The following is a 19596-nucleotide window of genomic DNA, read 5'->3' on the forward strand; positions in this document are numbered from 1 at the left end:
AACGAAACAAAAAAAGAAGAAGAACAAAACTGTTGTAATCTTAATCACATGAGAGATTAAAACTGTTGGAATGTGGTACTCGCAAAATGAGTTACCCCACAAACATATCTCCAATTACTCCAATTTAGAGTACATCTATAGTAATGAGCCAAGAGACATTTTTCCTACAAACGGAAAAAAATAAAACAATAAATCACAAGGCACGGTGTTTATTGAAAATTCTTAAAAAATAATTCCAGGCACCAGTTTTATGTTTATTTAAAAAAAGAATAAAACTTGAATTATCATGTTGCCTAAATTGACATATTAAATAACATGGTTTTATTATTTGTGGTCAACGTGGCTCAGGGGGTAATAGAGCTACAGGTTATTCATTTTGGTTCATTATTTTGCTGTCGTTTTGGATTTTTTGTAATGTGTTTTTGAAGTTTTCATCGTTTTTATGTCGTTTTTCGAGAACAAACAAAACAAAATCATACTTACAATGAGCAAAAATGTTCTGCTAGTAGTCAAGTAGAACATTTTTCCCTACGTTCTTACTTTTTCCAGTCTTTTTCTCTAGTAAAATAAGAACATACATTAAACCAGCAAAAGTACGTGCAAGATTTCGACCTTACTTGTTGATCTTTTTATGTTTTTGCAGTCCAATCTTAAAAAGCTTCATCGAAACAAATACGTAAATAAATATATCAACCTGTATTGCCTCTTGAGCAGATACTGATACTATAAAATAGTAATCTGCTGCCACCATCTGGAAGAAAGCAAATATACTAAAAGATGGCTTTTTTTACCAACCCAATTTTACCAAATTGAAAATCTATTGCGATGGTAGGAGCGGTTTATTGAGCGCAGAAGTCTCGCTTCAAATTAAAGCAGTTGTAGACAAATATAAATTATAAATTAATATATTTTGTCTATTTCAAATAAAATACAGTATTAGTCTAGTGTCAGGATTTGTTTTTAGTTTTAAATTTAAATAAATTGACGATTTATTTGTTCTAAAAAGAGGCAGCAAATATGTTTAAGGGGTAAAAGGTCCAACGCGAAAAATGATAGCGTTAGTTTTTTGGTTTTGCAAAGAAATCTATAGAACGAAGTACCGTGAGTATTCATCTATTTTGCAAACAAAGTACTGTGATGGGAATTTTGCATTAGAATAAAATAAATGCACCGGTAACCTACTCAGCCCTTTGTGAATTATTTTGCTTAAGGGCTATAGAAATAAACATGACTTGATTGGACAACAATACCCCATTACATTTTAGACTACTCACTTTTTCATCTTAAAAAATGCCTACTGAACCTTTATTTGTATCTTATTTTAAAATTGCGGGTTTTTTTTAGATAAAAAAAAACTTGACTGAGACTAAATCGTTGTTCAACTTTATTTTGAAGCGAGACCCGTTTTGGTGAAAGTTTGCCACTTCCGGTTTTTAACACGCAAATATTGTTTTTTTTATATACATGAGAGATATTATGTTTCATGAATAAAAACAGAGTGCCCGATAAAATATACTGCTTTTGAATCTCAAAAAGATTGGTGAGTATGAGTAAACAGAAAAAAATAATAAGAAAAAGATTTATTTATCAAGGCCTCATAGACGAGAGATTTCTCCAAGCTACTAGGTGGCAGTGTGTACAATGTGTGACTTTAGAGGATGAACGAAAAACAAAGTTTGCGCATGCGCGTGTTATGTATACGTCAGCCTTCTAACATATCCACAGAGCTACGTGGCTTCTCTTCGCTTCGTTCCTCTCAGTAAAATCCACTTTAACAAGGTAAGAGGTGAAATATTATATTATTTAGAACAGAAAAATACTTTCTAGAAATTACATGTTTCATTAGAAGAATTTGGGTCCTTTGATATTCTTTTTAAGGTTTATATATTTTTTAGTTTACGTCGATGCTATCGTTGTATTCACAGTGCTCGAAAATCAGACGATTCAAGAAATCGCTAAACTGCAAGTTTTTCTCCCTTAAAGACTGCAGATGAATAAAAACAGTATATAGTAGTTTCGTATTGTATGAAGTATGAATAAAAGTACACAGTTTATGTCAACGTAAGCACTCGATCGTTTTGTTAGCTTTGGTTTCGGCAACCCAAAATGTTGAAATGGCCATAACGAACCAAAACAAAGTATGTCTGGAGCATTTTTGACCAAAAGAGCCATTGTCGCAAAATCTTGAATTTAATATTCAATATTCTGAATATTTATAAACATTGAATATAGTTAAGAATGTTAGTGTCCCCCCCAAAAATAAATAAACATACGTATATAAATTTATATATTTTCCTTAATCATTTTCTAATTTCAACTTCAAACGCAGCTCTATTACGGACAATCGTTCGTAAGTTGAATTTGTTTGTAAGTTGCTTCAGTGCTATATTTTGAAATGGTAAATGGCCTGCATTTATATAGCGCTTTTCTAGTCAATGACCTCCCAAAGCACTTACCCATTCACACACACTCACACACCAATAGCGGCCTGGCAAAGCACCGACCAGCAAATTGGTGGCATTAGGGATTCAGTGTCTTGCCCAAGGACACTTCGACATACAACACGGAGGAGCCAGGAATCGAACCTGCGACCTCTTGATCCCAAGACTGGTGCTTAAGGTTTATATAAGTATGTTTAAGGCTTGTATCTGTAACCTGTATTGTTCTGTCCTGAAAAAATAAACATTTCATAAAATAATATGCTCCATAAAGATAAACAAAGTTGAATTTAATTTACTTTTGGAAGATGCGCTTCAAGAGGTCCTCCTCCGTGGTAAAAAGTGGCTGAAAAAAATGCGTTCTGACCATTTTCTCAACCGCATCAAGCTTTCTTATCCCACTTTCATTTCCAAAGAAGCGGCATGCCTTTTCTTTACACTTTGCACCAAACATACTGTATGGATGCACGAGATATATAACAATAAAAACGTGAAGTTTTTAGCGTGCTAGCGATACTGTACACGTTGTTATGATTACAAGAAGTAGAAGCGAGAAGAACTAAGCTTTCAGCCAAGCAATGCTTTTCTTTTTTCAGCCAAAAATGGATCAAGTCATGCAGTTTGTGGAGCCCAGTCGGCAGTTTGTTAAAGACTCCATCAGGCTGGTGAAAAGATGCACAAAACCCGACAGGAAAGGTCTGTGCAGCTTCTTGCTGTTGTCAGGACATTTGTTAGTTTGTGTGAAAGTGAATTCAACTTGTGCTTGTTTTTTCCTAGAATTCCAGAAAATTGCAATGGCCACTGCGATCGGATTCGCCATCATGGGCTTCATTGGGTTTTTCGTTAAACTCATTCATATCCCCATCAACAACATCATTGTGTAAGTCATATACATTTCCAACCAAGTGTTTTTATCGAGGTTTTTTGTTTTTATTTGTGGAAAAGAACATTGTTATGTACCATAATTTCTGGACTATAAGGCACATCTAAAACACAACCTGTCCAGAAATTTTAGCCTGGTGCACCATATATATAGATTACCAATGTGAATTGGAAATGTACTACACCAGTTTTTACGGAATACCACCGTATTATATAGATAGATGCTTTATTTATCCCCGTAGGGAAATTCACTCTTCCAGCAGTATCCTTGTGTTGAAAATAAAATGATAAAATATAAGATATAGAATACAAAAATACCCAATATAACGTGTTTATATAGAGTATTTAAATAGTGCTACGGAATATACACACTGTAATAAGAATAGGGTAATATGCAAATGTAGGGGTGGGGTTTAATGTGGGCTTTTACTCCCCTGGGTGGAGTTAAAGAGCCTCATGGCATGAGGAAGAAATGATCTCAGTCTGTAGCAGCAGTCTGTCGCTGAAGCAATGATTGATTAATGAAAAAAAGGGGCGGACCAAAATAACAAAACATTGTATGCAACAGGAATTGAACCTTGGTCGCTATAGCGCTGCAACTTAACCACGAAACTGTTGGTAATACAAATACAAATTTTAGAGAAATGTTAGAGATATAAATATATGAGCAAACATAAAGTCTGATTCATCATCAGATACACAGGAGTATCTTGTGTGCTGTGCTGTTTTGCGTATATTTATATCTTTCAGGTCGACTTTCTGTTTTCTTCATTTTCTGATATCTGTCCCTGGCACCATGGGTAAAAAATACTGTGACGATGAGATGATAATGCCTCTTCATGTGTAATCTGTATCACCAGTAGTCTAGTGCAGTGTTTTTCAACCTTTTTTTCCAGCTAGGGTATGTTTTTTTTTTTACAGTGGAAAATTTTTGCGGCACACCACTAAGCAAAAATGTTATAAAATGACACTGAACAATATGTTTAATTACAATATAATTTATAATACCCCCATTTTTTACATTAGACACTTGACAATGACATATGTGCAGAAAATGATTCATAAATGTTTTATAAAACTTTTTGATTTTAAAAAGAGACATTGGATAATTTCTCACGGCACACTCGTGTGTCGCGGCACATTGGTTGAAAATCACTGGTCTAGTGGTTGGGTTTTGACGCTCTCGTCTCAGCGACATGGGTTCGATTCCCCGTGCAAGCAATGTTTTGCATTTTGCTCCGTGACATTTTTCAACGGATCAATCATTGCTGTAATCTACAACATAAATGCGTAAAAAGCAGTAATACACAAATCCAGTAGCTCTTACTCTAGTTTTAATTCCATGCACCCTTATATATATTAAACATGTATCACAAAAGACGTGTCTCGGTCCAGGTTTTTGTTTTGTTATATTATTTTCTGTCAGAATTTTCTTTTTTTTTTGATAACAATGTAGTGAACATTGTTTAAAACAAGATGAGACATGGAACTTCTAAATATACATGCAATAAAGGCTTAAAAGATAAAAATAACACAAATATTTACAAGACCCTAGTTGTCAGTGCATCAGAAGATCTTTGATCTGATTCGATCAAAACTATTAGGATACAAGTGTGTGGCTCCTTTAATACAATTTAGTGGGACACTACAACAAAAATGTACCAAAAGTATTTTTCGTACCTGCTGCCATTTGATCAAGCTTTCACCTCCAACTGCACTTTAATCATTTCTTTCTCTTCTTTTAGTGGCGGTTAGATGCCCTAAATACCCAGGACCAGGAGATTGCAGCGCAGCAAAGTTGTGATGGAGGGAACTGAAAGGAGGACATTTTTACATTTCTGTTGACATTTCTCTCTCACTTTGTAAATAAAACTCATACAAATGCAGACGACTTTATTTTTAAAAACAATCATGAATGATAAAGATTATTGGTAACATTCTCCATAGCCAATGCAGAGCTTTAAAATACTACAAATCTTCTGTAGATTACTGTTCCAGTTTATGGCAAATTACAAAAAAGACGTTTTCTATGAAAATAAAGAAAATGGTCAAGAAAAAAATCAGGCAATGTTCATTTTTCTCCTAGGTTGTGCTCTTGGTTTAAACTAGGGGTTCTCAAATAGTGGGCTGGGCCACTCTTGGGGGGCGTGAGGCTCTGTCAAAAAGAGAGAAATATATATATATGGAGAAAGACAAATATAGAGAGGTAGAGAAAGATAGAGAGATGGATACAAATAGACAACGAAAGAGAATGAGTGCAAGAAAGTTACAGAGAGATAGGGAAAGAGAGAGAAACAGAAAGAGCAAGTAATGTAAAAAGAGAACTAAAAACACAAAGACATAGAGGGGAAAATAGAGAACATTAAGAAAGAGAAAAAGCAAAAGAGATAGAGGGAGAGAGAAAGAAGACACAGAGAGATTGAGACAGAAGGGGAGAGAGGTGGAGATAGTACAAGAGAGAGAGACAGAAAGACAAACCGAGAGATCGAATCAAATACAGAAAAAGAAATATAGAGAGGAGAGAAAGAGATACAAATAGAAAGAGAATGGGTGAGAGTAAACGATAGAAAGATAGAGATAGATAGTCAAGTCATGTTAAAAAGCAAGAAAAAGAGGCACAGAGAGTGGGGTGGATAAAAGAGAGTGAGAGGTAAAGAAAGATAGAGAAAGTTGGGTTGTGTTTGACCTCTATTTTTTAAACCGTCTTAGAATAACATGCATCTGCACCTCCACTACACTAGGCGGCAGTGGCACTCTCTTGGGGTACATGAGAGGTTTTCTTCCTAGGAGGGCATCTTTAGTCAAAGAGTGCCATCTAGAGGAAACACTTATCATCACAAGAGGTTTTCAAACCAGTTGTTAGTCACTATATTTTAACCACTAAAAATTGTTTTATTTGTATTTTTCAGTTATTTTAAGGCTATATTGTCTTAGAGGCACTTTTAACTTAAAATGCTCACAGGATTCTCTTTTCCAAATTTTCTTTTTTTTTTTATCCATTCTGAAATACAAGTTTCGGTATTAGACACCTCTTCCTGTGTGTGGTCAGTTAAGAGCAGGGGTCTTAAACTCATAATCATAATTAATTTTTTTGCTTCTCCCTATACCATTAAACGGTGAAAGCAAGTGTAGGTGTGTTTCAAGTACAGTCCAAAAATAGTTCATTCGAGCGTGTCTAAGACATGCACGTGCAAAATTGTGAGCTTGACAGAGGCTGCAATGAGGATACATGCCAAAAGATGACATCATCTGGTAAATCAGTTCCAAATTCCGTACAGCACCTTTAAAAATAAATAATTGTTTACATTGATTTGCAAAATGCATTTATGCTAGCTTTACCTACTACAGTGGAACCTCGGTTTTCGAACGCCTCTCAGTTCGGACAAATCTGTGTTCGACCAAAAATTTCGAGAAATTCTTCGCTGTTCGGTCAAAAAATCGGAGTTCGAACGCCGGTACGCTAGGGTGCGATGCTGAGCGGCGTACGGGTGTTTTAGACCCTAATTATGCCTCCGAAGAAGGTCGGTGCAAGCAGGACAGGTGACAAAAAAAACTAGTTGTTCATACAAATATTGCCTTAAAGAAAGACATAATAGCTAAATATGAAAGAGGTGTACGAATTTCCGATCTTGTTAGTGAATACAGCATGGCTAAATCTACTATCAGTACGATAGTAAAGAATAAGGAGGCAGTGAAATCGAGTGATGCGGCTAAGGAAGTGAGCGCTATAAGCAAGCAACTGCCGCAAGTTTTGGAAGAGGTTGAAAAACTTTAGATGATTTTTCTCTCCCCACCGTCCACCACAAAGGTAAGAAATCCTATTCATAATCCTTTTTCTTAATTTTTACACGTGCATGTTAGCGTAATCTTTCGTAAGGAAGATTACGCTAACGCGAACAAACGATTAGCCTGGGTTAGCTTCATGTTTACGTTCTTGGTAAACATTTAGGGTGTTGGAACGGATTAAAACGATTTTACATTACTTTTAATAGGAAAAACGATTTTCTGTGATGGACCAAATCGGTTTTCGAACAGGGTTCTGGAACAGATTATGGTCGAGAACCGAGGTTCCACTGTATTAGAAATCAATTCCAACTAGTTTGTTGACTACCAATGTCTATAGCCAGACTATACAAATAAATGTTACATTAAAAAATGACATCTCCATGAATCATTAACAAACACACTGCATGATATTAAATATTGATACAAAAATCTATTTCACTAAAAGAAAAAATGATAGCACCTGACCACATGAGGATTTCAAACTATTTAAAAGTAATAAGATGGTTCTCTCATCGCAGTCCTTTAAGGATGCCCATGCTCCAAAGCAAAGGCTGGTCATTGCTGACTGTTACGCACTTCCTGGCTTGTCCAGGAGAAACCGTCTCGTAAGTGTTGGATGTGCTCACCAGCTTCCCGAATTGCAGAATCTGATTATCTGAAAGACGGACACGAGGAAATGAAAGAAGCTTCAACTCAAAAGCATTTCGATTTAGACAAACATCTGAAAAACAGTGACCTCAAGTGGTAGAGATTGGAATGCCGGCTCTTTAGAGATGGGCTCGCTAAAAATAGCCGGGTTTTTCGGCTCCCTAACGGCTCTTGAGATTGTTTTTCTTCCTCTGCTTTAATGCAGGGGTGGGGAACCTTTTTGAACCGGAGAGCCATAAAAGCAAATTATTTAGATTTTTTTCGATGGAGCCAAACCATTTATCCATCCATCCATTTTTTTGCACCGCTTATCCTCAGAAGGGTCGCGGGGGTGCTGGAGCCCATCCCAGCTAACTCCGGGCAGTGGGTAGGGGACACTCGAACTGTTTGCCAGCCAGTCACAGGGCACAAAGAGACAGACGACTCATTCGCTCATTCAGACCTAGGGACAATTTGGACCAAAAACGGGGAGAACATGCAAACTCTGCACGGGGAGGCTACAGTAGCTAGACTTGAACCCTGACCTCTGCACTGTGGGGCTGTGCGCTAACCACCCTTCCAGCGTGCCTCCCCCAAACCACCAATTTAAGACAAAACTTCCGAACCTGTTCTCCAGACAAAATCTAATTATTCAGCGCATTTTATTTCACTGTGAGACATTTAACGATTTGATTAATATTATGAAATGATAATAATGCCAAAGCCTTTGTCCCATATCGATATAAATATACCACGTACAATATGTCTCCCTCCCACAGTAACTTAAGAGTGTTGAGGCTCATTTTTCATTTTCGTCCTAAATAATAGTTTCAAAACAAGTTGCAAGCAAAGTTCTATTGTAAAAATGTCACAGAGTACTGCAAAATAGGATTCCTACATATTTAGAGAGGAGCGAGTGCTTGCGCTATGTGTACATATCTCCACACATCTTTCTTTACCTTTCACCCAATCAAATTGCTCTAAGTGTGTTGCTGGCTTTTATGGGTATTGACATTTACAGTTTGTTCTTTGGGTTTTCATCATAAAGTGTAAATATTTATTGTTTAATGAGCTTCCATTTAAACGATTCCTTAGAAATGTACAGCCACAATAGGGTATGTTGGTGTAACACCGTGATTGGTAACTGTAGTTGGAACGGACCCTGATTATTATCAGTGTTATTATGGCTTTGCATGGTTAACAATCATTGTTGCCATATTCATATTTGGAACGATGCAAGACAATAACGAAGGTCTCATTTTTATATCCGAGCCGTATCTGGCTTGCGAGCCATAGGTTTCCGACCCCCGCTTTAATTCATCCATTCATTTTTTCAAATGACAGAAATTGAGCAGGGAGCCAAAAATTCACTGTACCAGAGACAAATGTTAGAGAATGGAGAAAACGTTAAGTTGCCTAAAAAGATGTAAATAAAAACCCCCAAAAGCACCATGTTAAAAACGGTTTGATATATATCTGATGATAAATCTAACTTTGAAAAACATTAAATAAATGTTAGAATAGTGTTCATATTTTACGTTGCCAATACATTTTTTTTTCATCCTGGCCGCCTGTATTCAACTACGTTTGTCATGTACTTAGTTGGAGGCAAGAAAAAGTGCTACAAATTTATAAACCAATTTCTAATCAGAAATAAGGGTTGCATGATATACACAGTGCACGAATAAATATGCAAATTTAAACTTTGAACCTTCATATACTGAGCCACTTTAAAATCAGGCAACACAGAATCTCTGAAAAACACACGACACAACCAAATGTAAATTGAAAACGTTCACTTTTCAGTCCAACAACAAATAAACTATGAAATATAAGCAAAATCTTGAATTTTGCATGGGAAAAAGCTAATCATGAAATACATTATCCATGAAAAACACAGGAAACATCCATCCATCCATTCAGATTCAGATATACTTTATTGTCATTCTTGTACTCGTGTATACAGAACGAAATGTCTATACATCTGACCCACACAGTTTTCTTGAATGTACAGAAATAAACAAATATTGTACTGAGTTAGAGCATTGGAGTACTGATAATATGCTAAATAATTTATAGCTATGTATAGTATTACACAGTAGTGCAAAGAGTGCAAGAGGAGCAGCTAAACAGATGTGCAAAATGGGCTATCAGGTAAACAAGTCATTATACAATAACAATAACATTATCTGCACCACTTATCCTCAGTAGGGTCGCGGGCGCGCTAGAGCCCCTCCCAGCTATCTTCAGGCAGTGAGCAGGGGACACCCTGAACTGGTTGCCAGTCGGTTGCAGGGCATACGCTCATTCACACCTAGGGACAATTTGGACAGACCAATTAACCTGAACTGCATGTTCTTGGAATGTGGGAGGAAACTGGAGTGCCCAAGCAAGCACGGGGAGAACATGCAAACTCCACACAGAAAGTTTCGATCTCATGACCTCAGAAGTGTGCCGCACAAGTGCTAACCACTGCGCCACCATGCTGCCACCCACAGAAAACATAAATACGAATATTGACAGATATATAAAAAATACATTAAAAACAAAGAAATTTTAATCTTTTAATTACTCAATATATATATAGTAAAAAAAAAACAAACAGAATTCATGGAAAGAATGCATATCCAACAATCGCACGAGGAAAAAAAAAGCGTCTCGAAGGGAATCGGCTCTTGATTGTTGGGGAGCCGACTTACAAAAACCGGCACATAAAGCTTGCAACAGCCGTTTCTAAGGCGAAGATTATTTCCAACAAATGTCGGAAATAACAGCGGATGTCCTTCACCGTGAGAGTAAATGGTGAAATATGAATTTGCACGTCAACATTCCATTTAGCATTCCATTTGTTCACGCATCATTTGCAACTAACAACTTGAGCAGAAAAAGTGGATGTGTTGGACTGTGTCTAATAGAACAAGGGCGAAACTCGGGAGACGATCGCTTTCATTAACTTTTTCGCCGTCTGCTGCAAATTGGCCGTCGAATAAATCATATCGAAGCTTAGTTGTGACCCCTGCAGTTCGACTGTTGAGTCAAATTAAATGCCGGGATCGGGAAGCGTTTAGGTTTAGTGGTCCAGATGATTCACTACGGGTGGACGGGCCATGGATTTAGCGCCAGTGTTTACCCGACTTAAGCCAAAGCCTAATGCTACCTCCATCAAATTGCAATTATAAAACCATCAATACAGTACAAAAATGCATTGTCGGGCTTTTCTGGAAAAGTCCATTTGTATTCTTACGTCAGCCGATTCAGGCATAACAACTTAAACATATGTGTAGATTGCTACAGTGAGGCAAAAGTAAAACAGTCAATGTTGAATATTAGCAAAAATCCCCTTTGTTGGTCCAAATTTGTCTTAATTTCAGAGGTGTCCAACCTGAATCCTCAAGAGTTGATAGCCAAAGCAGCGTTTGGAGCCTCACCTCCTTCAACATACCTTATTGTAAATATTAGTAGGACATACTGTGTTAAATATGGCGAAATGACATCTGAGCCCTTTAGTGTTACTTGTGGTGTTCTGCAGGGTTCAGTACTTGGCTCCTTTTTTTTCAGCATTTACGTGCTTCCATTAGGTGATAATATTCGTATGTAAAATATCAGTTTTCATTGCTACGCAGATGACACTCGACTATATCTTCCGATGGAGGAATCTTCCACGCTAAACAGTGGAAATTTGGAGGCCTGCCTCACTGAGGTAAAAGAATAGATGTCACTCAACTTCTTGCGCCTTAACTCTGAAAAGACTGAAATGCTAGTTATTGGTCCATCTAAATGCCGTGACTTGTTCTCAAAAACGGCTCTGAACATTGACCAATGTAATATCACCCACAGTGACTCAGTCAAAAATTTAGGTGTCATATTTGACCCCGATCCGTCCTTTCAAACACATATTAATATTACTACAACGGCTTTTTTCCATCTTCGCAACATTGCTAAAACTCGCCCTATGCTGTCTCAGTCGGATGCGGAGATTATAATTAATGCGTTTGTTACCTCCCGTCTCGATTACTGTAATGCACTACTCTCCGGTCTCCCGAAGTCCAAAATCAAGAGCCTTCAGCTGGTACAAAATGCTGCAGCGAGGCTTTTAACAAAGACAAGAAAGTTTGATCACATTACCCCAATTTTAACTAACCTGCATTGCCTCCCTGTTAGGTTAAGATGTGATTTTAAGGTTCTGTGAGTATTCTAAAAAATCATGCATGGACTTGCTCCATCTTATCTTTCAGATTTAATTTCCCCCTATGTCTCGGTCCGGTGTCTTCGCTCTGAAAATGCTGGTCTACGAGTGATCCCAAGAGCCAAGAAGAGATCCGCAGGTTCGATAAGCGTTCTCCATTTGGGCCTCGGTGCTGTTGAATGCTCTTCCCCCTAAGGGGCCGGTCACACAGACATTTGCGGCTGAATCACGGCCAGAAATTTCTGCCTTTGAGGCGGACGCCATTGGACGCATTAAGATCGTAATTCAGACGAGAAACAGCGGTGCTTAACACGCAGTCGGAAATTCGCGCGCGGGTGGCAGCGCGAAATTATTTAGCGCTGCTCAATTCTTCAGAGCGCGGGCACACAGCCCTTCACGAGCGTTTTGAGGCTGAACCACGGCCAGAAATTTCTGGCAGTGAAGCAGATGCCGTTGAGCGCTGTTGGACGTTTTGAGACCGCCATATAGACGAGATAGAGCAGTGCTTTACTCGCGGTCGGAAATTTTCACGTGATTGGCCGCGTTCAAAACTTTTGAGCTGCTCAAAAGTTTGAGCACGTGTTAAACCGCGTGCCGCACACGTGGTCAACACGAGGTAATGACGCGGAACGACGTGCTCTGGCCGCGGCCAGAGCGTGGTTACACATGGGCAGGACGGGAAATTTCAGCGGGTAATCGTGGGTGGAGCATGGTAATAGCATGTTCTGCGCCTGTATCGCGGTGTTATTACGTGAAATTAGCGTGTTACGCGTGTGACAGTCAACGCCTTTCTCCGCGTATAAACAGCGCGTATGCCGAGCACACGTCATTTGTGCTCGTGACGTCAAGGGGGTGAACATGGATCCCCGTCAGCGTAGTTTCTCTTCATTTCGAATAAATCTTTCGGTGCATTCGCAGCAAGACTTTAAATCTGGGACCTTAGCTTGGCCTTTTGGTTGAGAGTAAGAGTCCCGGCTCTTAAGCTTTGTAGCGTATTATGAACTGATCGATAATGGATAATGAATAAAGAAGATAGAACAATCTCCCCTAAACACCCTCCCCCGTCAGCTTAGTGTTCTCGACTTAATCCATATCTAATTCTAGGCATTTCTTCTCAGGATAACAAAATAAAATTGGTGCCATAGCTTGAAATCTTGATCCTTACGGGACTGTGTCTTGTGCGATTAAGATTGCTACAGCCCGGTGCCGTGATTTGCATCCTCTCGCTAATACAACTACCTTTACCTCGTTTTATCTCACTTTTAAGAAATGTAATGGCGTACATATAACTAAAACCACATCGTCTTGCATTTGTTGGAAATGTAATACAACTTAATCCATTCCGTCTTTGTTTTTGTTGTGAACGTAAACGAACAGTAATGCACACCGTATATAAAATCCTCCCCCCCTCGCGTGAACGCGCATTCTGCTGCGCTTCCAACGAAAGCGATCGTATTCTATATAAAACGCTTATTAAAACTATAAAGCGAGCTAATTATAACAATTGGGAGATCCTAGTCTATATAACGCGTTTATTTAAACAATAAAGTGCGATCGTATTCTACAAAATGCGTTTGTTAACGTGGATGAAAAAGTCACGCGGGGGGGTGGGGCGGTGTGGTTGTTGCGTAGGAGTCGGATTTGGGCACAACACCGGCTCGGGAGCTTTTACACCCGTGGCCCACACGAGAAAATGACGCAGAAATGACGCGATGAGGAAGCGGAACAGTCGCCGGCGTCTTTTTTCCGGCCATACCACAGATGAACAGCGGGTTGGCCAAATTTGCGCATTTTCCATCCCGGGCAACCACGGGCAAAAAAACCCCGCAAAATTTTAGCCGTGATTCAGCCGCAAACGGCTGTGTGACCGGCCCCTAAGATTCGATCTGCAACCTCAGTGGAAATGTTTAAATCTAAGCTTAAAACACACTTCTATTCTACAGCATATATTTCAAAGAATTGTTTTCCAATCAGTCGGTTGTAATTATTATAATAATTATAACTGTTGATAATATGCAAAATTTCATTTAGACATGCAGTGAACTAATTCCTGGCATGAACATGACACAAATATGCAGATCATTAATGTTTTGATTACATATAAATGGTAAATGGTCTGCATTTATATAGCGCTTTTCAAGTCAATGAAGACCTCCCAAAGCGCTTTACAATGTGCTTCACACACACACTCACACACCCATAGGGAGTCATATGAACACTTTAGGGCAGGGGTGTCAAACTCATTTTAACTCGGGGGCCACATTATAGAACAAACATTCTGTCGGGGGGCCGGACTAGTAGATTAAAGAGAAAGAAAAAGAGAGATAAAGGTATAAGAGAAAGAGGGAGGGAAAAGGAGTGAGGGCGGGACAAAGAAAGAGAGAGAGGGAGAGAGGGTGAGAAACAAAAGATAAAAAATCATGAGAGAGGGGGAAAAGAAAGGGAGAGAAAGAAAAGAAAAAAATCCAAAGAGAAATAGAAAGACAGAAGGAGAGAAAAGAGAAAAGAAAGCGCGAAGGGTATGAAGAGAGAAAGAGAAAAGAGAGAAAAGGAAAAAAGGAAGTTAGAGCAAAATAGGTTAAAAGACACAGAGAGAGAGAGAGAGACAAATAGCAACAAAGAAAGAGAAAAAGAGACACAGAGAGTGAAAGAGACAGAGTGGGAGAAAAGGGGTGGAAAAGAAAGAGATAGAGATAGAGAGAGAGACAGAGAGAGAGAGAGAGAGAGAAACAAATACAAGTACAGTGTCTTTGTGAGAGGCACCTAGCCTTGGCAACATCAACATATTTCAACCTGCAGCTTGTTTTTCTCCTGCGCTTCTCTGAGTGTTGTCTCGCGGGCCGGATTCAATCCCTTAGCGGGCCTGATATGGCCCGCGGGCCGCCTGTTTGACACCTATGCTTTAGGGTTTCAAATCTTTATTATACAGCTAGAGAGTCTGGTCATTTCATGCGAATGGATTGTTTTTTTGGGGGGAGTGGGCTGGGGGCATCATTCCTATAACCTTCTCCAACACATCTAATACTTATAATCAGGATCATTATTAGGCTTTTGCAGTCTTGTTTTGATTATTCAGGGTCAATATCAGACAGCGTTTTACAGCTTCCCCTCCTTTAAGATTCCTAACATTGAGATGAGTTGGGTTATTCGCATCTGCAAACACATCTGATAAGAATGATCTGGATAATCATCTGCCTGCTACAGTCTTAAAGATTTCCTGATTTTAAAATTATGATCCCGTTCATGATTCAGTAGATTTGGAGTTTCCCATTTTGCAGCATACCTTATCTTAATAATCAGAATAAGACTGTGTTGTTTTGTAGCATCCCCTCCTCCAAACCACCTGATTTTAACATCAGGACTGGAAGCAAACATTCAAAGTTTGTGAGCATTGCATCCTCCACCAAAGCTGATACAAATGATCAGGATCAGACTTCTCTGATTTTAGAATCAGGACTCTGATTAGACTTCCACAGATGTTTTTCTTTAACCAGCATAAAACTGATTCTAATAATTAGACTAACTATGGACAGTTTTGGAGCATCCACTCCTCCAACACACCTGATTTTGAAATCAGGATTAAAATCACTAGTACACATTTGGAGTTTCCCTTTCTTCATCATACCTGATTCTAAAAATATGACTCAGGATGTTCAGTTCTCTGGTTCCACCCCCTCCTTCCAACTCCCCTTATCCTTATGGTGAAAGTTACCATCATGTTTTCATAGTTTTGGAGCTTCCTTTTCTCCACCATACCCGATTCTCGTAATCAGACTCAGAAGGTGTGATTTGGTAGCGTCCCCTCCTCCAACTCACCTGATTCTAATGGTTGGAAGTCATAATCAGGCTTCCACTTTGGCAGCCTTCCATCCACTCTCAAAGCTAACAATACATCATAAATAATCAGATTCGGTTTCTCTTATTTCAAAATCAAAATCAAATGAACTTCAGCACATTTTGATCTTCTCTTCCTATAGGATACCTGATCAAGACAACAATACAGTGGAACCTCGGTTTTCGAACGCCTCTCAGTTCGAACAAATCTGTGTCCGACCAAAAATGTAGATAAATTCTTGCTTCGCTGTTCGGTCAAAAAAACGGAGTTCGAACGCCGGTAATGCGTGAGTGCGTACGCTAGGGTGCGATGCTGAGCGGCGTACGGGTGTTTTAGCCCCTTATTATGCCTCCGAAGAAAGTCAGTACAAGCAGCAAAGTTGCTACGGGTGAAAAAAGAAAAGTAGTGCGTACAACTATTGCATTTAAGAAAGAAATAATAGCCAAATATGAAGGAGGTGTGCGAGCGCCTTGCCTTCTGCTGACCACCACAAAGGTCAGAAATCCTATTCGTAAGATTACGCTAACGTACGATTAGCTTGGGTTAGCTTTAAGTTTACGTTAAACATTCAGGGTGTTGGAACGGAGCCCAACATTGAGGGTGTTGGAACAGAGCCCCCTTTCTAATGAACCGCTCACCACTTGTTGTGGAGACCCGGGTGCTAAATGACTTGTAAATGACCTGATTTTTTTATTTTTACACGTTAATGTTAGGGGAATCTTTCGTACGGAAGATTACGATAACGCGAATGTACGATTAGCCTGGGTTAGCTTTATGTTTACGTTAAACATTCAAGGTAAACATTCAGGGTGTTGGAACGGACTAAAACGATTTACATTATTTTTAATGGGAAAAATGATTTCGGTGATCGAACAAATCGGTGTTCGAACAGGGTTCTGGAACGGATTATGGTCGAGAACCGAGGTTCCACAGTACATAGATTTGGAGTTTCTCCCCCACCACCTAACACATTTAAGGAGCTTTCCATCCTCCAACACACCTAACTCAAATGATCAGACTAACAATATATGTCATTGCCAAAACAGAAAACTTAATCCAAAACCCCAATAATTCGATTAATAATCCAAACAAGACAAAAAAACTTTAATGGGTCATCAAATATTACAGCAGCCAACCTATTAGTAAACAAGCTTTCCATAACATTTACATGCTACTCGGAGGACTCAAAACAACGCTGGCTAATTCCATTATTTCCCTGTTCATGCATTGCATTGAACCAGACAAATTGTCGAGAATGATTAGGGCCCACTTGCGTGTTTCCTTCAACGCAGTAATAAAAAAAAAATAGAACAAAGTTAGCAAACAACAAAGACAATTTCTTGTTCACAGGCGTCTGAGCACCCATCAAACAGCCACAAGAACAGCTTCTTCTGCTTCAAAGGCTGCAAAACAAGCAACTGGAGCAGATTGACACAGCACGCAAAGAAAACAAAAAGAGAAAGTGCTACTCCGGGAGCTGCTTAATAATTGAACGAGCCAGGAAACGGAATCAAAAAGTGTAGCAGGGGAAATATTAAAACTGCTGGTGTCAAGGGAAACAGACCCTCGGCTGCATTGGGCCGAGATGGTTGCAATACTCCCAAAGACCACTAGGTGCGGCATTGCACCATCAAATAATGATAGCTCTCCCTCCCACTCCTGTACAAACCCTCTTCTCATGTCCATGCATACCTGCCAACACTACTGCTTTACACGTTAGACTTCTGCTTTTCACCCGTTAAAAACAGCTTAAAATGCTTTTTCAAATGTAAAATAAAAAAAGATATATATCTTGACTTAAACTAGTATACTAGTCTTTGTGCATAAATAAGACACTCCAATTAATGATGGGAAAATTGTCTCTTTTTAGAGAACTGGCTCTGTATTATGAAAAATGATGCACAAATTGGCTTTAAAAAGGAAAAAAAAAGGGAAAAAAGTAGAAAGAGAAAAAAAAAGAATTTTTTTGGGGGGGTCCCTTTAATTGGTGTGTTACTAATATTAATGTAACATAATGCACATGATTAGAATACTTTTAAAGAAATCTATAATTCTACTAAATTATACTAGCATTTATTTTCTCACTTTTCAGTGAAGTCTAATCTAATTTAAACTCATTTTTTCTACTAAGCAACTTTAAAGTGCAAAAACCAATAAACTATGAAATACAAGATACAAGGATCCTGATAAACCACAAGACATATACATTTGAAGGTAGGGTAGGTGCGGCAACGTTTGAAGTGTCCTTGAAAAGATGACTATCTGCTTTGGTCCTCTAACCTTTAGCAACGCTGTTTGGAACGCGCAACACATTAGATAGAAGGTAATTCAGGGTGGGGTGGGGCGAGGTTGAAGGTTGCAGAGTGACTTTACACTCATCATCACAGTTAGCATGAAAATGGTAAATTCCAGACATTAACCCAAACCCTGAAAAGATGGAGAGTTCGTTTGATCGTGTCTAAGAAATGCAGGTACTTGATAAATGAGCTGATCCTGACTTTAAGCCAGGAGATGGCAGCAGAGACAAACAAAGTTTCAGGTTATGCACTACTCCTTTAATCCCAATAGAAGAAAGCGTCTTGAGGGGAACCGGTTCTTGACTGGTGGGGAGCCGGCTCATTGAGTCGTTACATTCACAGATGACACATTATTATGCCAAGGGCACCAAACTTTCCTCCGAGGGACACATAATCTTTCCCTTCTCCGATGAGGGCTGGGGTAAGTTTGTAACAAAGCTGACTCGGCACTTTTGGTTTTGTTGACTCAGCATTTCCCCCCAGAAAGACATTCTACTCTTCTAGACCAAAATGACATTGAATACAACACCATATTTTACAGGCAGTTAAATAAGTTACCCGAGATGTGAAAATGCCCAAAAAGCTGACTCGGCATTTAGTCTGTGGTCTGTGCAGCCCTTTGAGATTCCTTGTTATTAAGGGCTATACAAATAAATATGACTTGACTTGAAAGTGTGTGTTTTCCAACATGTTAATGAACAATATGTTACGTTATATGCATGGGTGAAAAAAGTTATTAATTATTAACTAAGAATGAAAATAGTTCATAACTAAGGAAGATTTGATTGCATAAGTAAAACTTTATGATGAAATACACAAATGCAGCACAAAATTAAAAATGCTCTGTGGTATTTTCAGCAGGCAGGACCAAACGGAGAGGCGAGCCATAGTTTTGGGACCACTGCCTTGTGCTTTATTTTTCAGGGCACCTATCTGTCACAAGCCAGAAACGGAGACAGGACCCAATAGCGTTCGTTTTTACTCAGTTTTATTGAGAAAGAGAGCAGTGCTTGCTTCCACGATCCGATGATCGTCGGACACGGGTAGCTGCTGGCAGGAACGCGGAAGTAGCACTTCCGTGTTGCTTGAGGATAGTCTAGGCAGCGGGAAAACTGGTCGATAGCCGGGACGGAGGAGCAAGGGCAGTAACGAGTCCAGAAAAGAGGTCGGCAACAGGTATCAGGCAGGAAACAGGGCAAAATGGGTCGATGGCAGGGACGGAGGAGCAAGGCAGAAACGGGTCCAGAAACAGGTCGGCAACAGGTATCAGGCAGGAGAAAACAGGGCAGGAGAATGTCGGATAGCGCAGAGCTTGCATAGGTTCGCAGACGGTCTGACTGCTTCCTCTTGGAAGACGGGGGTTTAAAAAGAGTCAGGGAACCAATCAGCAATCAGGGCTGTTGGCGCCAACGGGGCAGCCGCAGGTTCCCCGAATCGGTAATCATGACACTATCTGCTTTTATCTTACACTTATCAGAGCTGTTCGCGGCGGAACACATTGAGTTTGAGTAAAGAAGGCTGGGGAATGCTCAAGAGTGACGTCAT

General features: G+C 39.3%; 2 protein-coding genes across 8 annotated transcripts in view; one reads left to right on the forward strand and one right to left on the reverse strand.

Annotated features, from left to right (window-relative positions):
• Positions 1-1635: 1635 nt before the first annotated feature.
• On the forward strand, positions 1636-5206 carry sec61g (SEC61 translocon subunit gamma). Of its 2 annotated transcripts, XM_088322393.1 has the most exons (4): positions 1636-1779; positions 3035-3134; positions 3216-3318; positions 5066-5206. In XM_088322393.1, exons 2-4 carry the CDS (start codon positions 3041-3043, stop codon positions 5073-5075), a joined length of 207 nt encoding a protein of 68 aa, XP_088178519.1. In that variant the 5' UTR covers positions 1636-1779; positions 3035-3040; the 3' UTR covers positions 5076-5206. The 2 variants fall into 2 exon arrangements, with proteins under 2 accessions (XP_088178519.1, XP_088178520.1); XM_088322394.1 differs by lacking the exon at positions 5066-5206 and having other exon boundaries at positions 3216-3322.
• Positions 5207-6396: 1190 nt separating this feature from the next.
• Positions 6397-19596, reverse strand: part of tpk1 (thiamin pyrophosphokinase 1) — a 93407-nt gene continuing 80207 nt past the window's right edge. For all 6 annotated transcript variants that reach the window (XM_088322391.1, XM_088322390.1, XM_088322392.1 and 3 more), the window contains one exon: positions 6397-7761. In XM_088322391.1, the coding sequence (XP_088178517.1) occupies positions 7616-7761 (146 nt within the window). In that variant the 3' untranslated portion in view covers positions 6397-7615. The remainder of the gene's footprint in view (positions 7762-19596) is intronic.

This window comes from Urocampus carinirostris, chromosome 18 (assembly GCF_059441175.1).
Source record: "Urocampus carinirostris isolate Australia breed hairy pipefish chromosome 18, RoL_Ucar_1.0, whole genome shotgun sequence".
Classification (NCBI taxonomy): Eukaryota; Metazoa; Chordata; class Actinopteri; order Syngnathiformes; family Syngnathidae; genus Urocampus; species Urocampus carinirostris.